At 36.4% G+C, this 3,877-nt stretch overlaps 1 protein-coding gene across 1 annotated transcript; it reads left to right on the top strand.

Moving 5' to 3' along the window:
• Nucleotides 1-210: 210 nt before the first annotated feature.
• Nucleotides 211-3,877, top strand: LOC143544799 (uncharacterized). Its single transcript, XM_077036806.1, has 3 exons — nt 211-285; nt 876-1,281; nt 2,736-3,877. Exons 1-3 carry the CDS (start codon nt 213-215, stop codon nt 3,841-3,843), a joined length of 1,587 nt encoding a protein of 528 aa, XP_076892921.1. The 5' UTR covers nt 211-212; the 3' UTR covers nt 3,844-3,877.

A 3,877-nucleotide genomic window follows, 5' to 3' on the forward strand; every position in this document is an offset into this window, starting at 1 on the left:
AAAAAGAAGGATGAAAGCTTTGCCTGAGGTCAAAGCTGGCCCTTGTGTTACATTAAAACCACCTCTCTTAACACACACGTCTTCACACACACAAATACACACTCTCTCACACACACACACACACACACACACATATCTTCATTCTCTCTATACAATGATGAATTTAAGCATGCTTCATTCTTAGCTTCTATCACTTTTGTTGATCAATAACAATGACAATGAATTCATCTCCTTCTCATGGAGCTATTGAAAAGAAGTATTGGTGGCTCACAAACAAAAAGGTGGGTGGGTCATGCTTAATATTGCTTATTATAGCTACGTCATGAAACGGCCGTCCATAAAACACTTAGAAGGCCGTTTTGACTAAAAGTTAAAGTTTGAAAAATATTGGATAGAATAGTCGTTTGAATAATATCCAAACGACTGTTCTGGAGTCAAACTTTGAAAATTTATGGTCAGGATGATTGTTTGTCCAATATTCTGATGGCCGCTTTGATCATAAGAAGTCAAACTATTTATTGGTCAGCACGGCCATTTTGAACAAAAAATCAAACATTGAAAATTAGTGGCTAAAACGATTGTCTGAATAATATTCATACCACCGTTCTGGTCATAGACGGTAAAACTTTAAAATTTATTGGTCATGACGACCTTTTGTCTAATATCGTACAACCATTTTGCAAAAAAAAAATGTAATACTTTCGGAAGTATTTATCAGAACGGCCGTTTGAACAATATCCGGACATCCATTTTAATCATAGAAGAGTCAAACTTTGAATTTTAATAAAACAGTTGTTCTGGCCATAGACGGTCATTTGAACTCTATCCAAATTACCTTTGATATTAATAATTGATCCATATACTTTCACAGATAGTCGAAATGTACATAAAAGACGCGAAATCCTTACTCGCTTCACACGAACACACCCACATTGCATCCGCAATCAACTTACTCGACTCCGCACTCGCATTATCGCCAAAACACGAACCCGCTATCGAACTAAAAGCCACAACACTTCTTCACCTCAGAAGGTTTACTGAAGTTGCAGATATGCTTCAGGATTACATTCCGAGCCTCAAACTATCGTCCGAAGACTCATCATCTTCGTCATTGTCATCGTCTTCTTCGTTATCCGATAAATCGCAATCGCTCGCTAGAGAACGAGTGAAACTGTTGCCTGATCAATCGGATCAGTCGATTAAGTGTTTTTCGGTTTCGGATTTGAAGAAGAGGATTATTGCTGGACTTGGTAAACATAGGGATCAACAAGGTCAATGGAGGTAATTAAATGTTAACTGTTTATTGATTATTGTTAATATGCTAATAATTGTTTACCGGTGCCGGAACCGATTTTCTTTAACCCGGTAAAAAAAAGGTCTTGGTCCCGCTCGGGCAGATCGGTTCTATTTCCCTCCTTTTTCACTGATTTTCGTTGTTTTTAATGTATTTTTTGCCGATTTGTTTTACACTGAATTTTTCTGTTTTTAATGAGATACCTTAGAAAACGAGAATTATATAATATGGGTCTGGATTAAATACAAATGAAATTAACGTGCTAAACGTGAGAATCAAGAAGAGTAATTACTCTATAATTTAATTACATAATTACTCTACATGTATATATAATTACTCTTCTTGATTCTCACGTTTAGCACATTAACTTTCCCTTATATAATATTATGTTTATAATACTAAAAAAGGATGAATATCAATTTTTGAAAAAATCTAGTATTTGAAGATGTATATTTTTTATTTATATTGATAATAACTAGTAACATATGTTTATATTCATTGTTCATATTGTTTAGTGATAATTGTTGATTTGTTTTATTGGTACCGGAACTGATTTGCTTTCAACTCAGTAAAAAAAAAGGGGTTCTAGGGTTCTATTTCCGTATTTTCTCATTAATTTTCGTTGTTTTTCATGTATTTTTACCGATTTGTTTTACAATGAATTTTTTGTTTTTAATGAAGATACCTTGGAAAACGAGAATTATATTATTATTATTATTATTATTATTATTATAATGTCATGTTAAGAAAGATGAATATTAATTTTTGAAATAATCTAGTATGTGAAGATGTGTCTTTTTTATATATATGGGTGGTAATAACTAATAACATATGTTTATATTCATTGTTTAGTGATAATTGTTGTTTGGTTTCATCGGTACCGGTATAATTAGTTATTTTGTTGCGAGTTCTAATCGAGTGCTACTCGGGATTGAACTAAAGTGATTTTCTTCAACTCCGATATAAAAAAAGGACTCGGTCCTATTTGCTCAGACCGGTCCTATACTCATATTCCAACTTTTTTCACCAATTTTCGTTGTTTTTCACGTAGTTTTTCGTTGTTAATACAAGAAGATGCCTTGAAAGACGAGAATTATTATATAATTAGTATGTCAACCATTTAAAAAAATGAATATCAATTTTTCAAATAATATAATATTTGAGAGTGTTATCTTTTTTATTTATATTGTTGGTAACATATTTTATAAATATTAATAAAGTTATGATACTTGACGCATTTACAGACTTTTACAGTATCTTAAAAATTAATTTCTTTATGTTTTATCGTGTCAAAGTAGGAATGAGTTCGAAACCAGTATTGAAAATTACCCAAAATGGATACTGGTACCTAAAATGCTCCTTATTGGTATCGTAACATACAGTACCGGCATCGAAACCTCAAAAAGTTGGTACCGATTCGATTTAAATGTCAACATTTCAGGTATTTGATTCTAGGACAAGCATGTTGCCATCTAGGCTTAATGGAGGATGCAATGGCTCTTCTCCAAGCCGGAAAACGCCTCGCCTCGGCCGCACACCGTCGCGAAAGCATCTGCTGGTCCGACGACAGTTTCGCCTCTTTGAGCCAAGCCTTTACCATCAACCAGCCACAAACACCGCCACGAACCGACACGGATACCATCTGCCACCTCCTAGGCCACATTAAACTCCTCCTCCGTCGCAAAACCGCCGCAATTGCCGCCACGGAAGCTGGCCTCTACTCCGAGTCCATCCGCCATTTTACGAAAATCATCGATGGGCGACGATCCGTCCCCCAACGCTTCCTCGCGGAATGCTACATGCACCGCGCGGTAGCGTACCAATCCGCGGGTAGGATCGCGGAAGCGATCACGGATTGTAACCGAACGTTAGCGTTAGACGCGTCGTGTATCGACGCGCTAACGACCCGATCATCACTTTACAAATGCATAAATTGTTTAACCGACTCGCTTCACGATCTCGAGCATTTAAAATTGCTATACAACTCAATCCTACGGGACCGAAAGCTCCCGGGTCCCGCCTGGAAACGACAACGCTTCGGGTACCATGAAATACCCGGAAAGCTTTGCTCAATAACCTCTAAAATAAACGAACAAAAAAAACGTGTCGCGAGTGGTGAAATCGGTACGGTTGATTATTACGCGTTAATGGGACTAAGACGCGGCTGTTCACGAGCCGAGTTGGAAAGATCGTATTTACTACTCACATTGCGTTATAACCCCGATAAATCGACAAGTTTTATCGATAGATGTGAGTTTTCGGACGAACAAGATGTAGACGCGGTTAAAGATCGAGCTAGAATGTCTTCGTTGTTATTGTATAGATTGATTCAACGAGGGTACTCGAAGCTTATGAAAATAGTTTTGGAAGAAGACGCATCAAAACCGGTTGTTACGATAACCGTTACAAGCAAGAATAATAATCAAATTGAGAAGAAAAATGCATTTCAAGGAGTGATTTGTAGAGATCTTGCAGTTGTTGGGAGCTTATTGTCACAAGCTGGGTTTAATAGGCCAATTCAAGTCAAATATGAAGGTTTAAGTTGTTAGATCAATAATAATATTGATTGCGAAAAATGAATAT

The sequence above is a fragment of the Bidens hawaiensis genome, unplaced genomic scaffold (assembly GCF_021521415.1).
Source record: "Bidens hawaiensis isolate Kalapana, Puna unplaced genomic scaffold, B.hawaiensis_p1.1 tig00013755_1, whole genome shotgun sequence".
In the NCBI taxonomy this organism is placed as follows: Eukaryota; Viridiplantae; Streptophyta; class Magnoliopsida; order Asterales; family Asteraceae; genus Bidens; species Bidens hawaiensis.

What these genes read in the sequence shown, in the direction of transcription:
- LOC143544799 (XM_077036806.1), top strand. Translation starts at nt 213, where the DNA reads ATGACAATGAATTCATCTCCTTCTCATGGAGCTATTGAAAAGAAGTAT. An exon ending in GCTCACAAACAAAAAGGTGG is followed by an intron (nt 286 to 875) that starts GTGGGTCATGCT and finishes TTTCACAGATAG; the next exon opens with TCGAAATGTACATAAAAGAC. An exon ending in GATCAACAAGGTCAATGGAG is followed by an intron (nt 1,282 to 2,735) that starts GTAATTAAATGT and finishes TCAACATTTCAG; the next exon opens with GTATTTGATTCTAGGACAAG.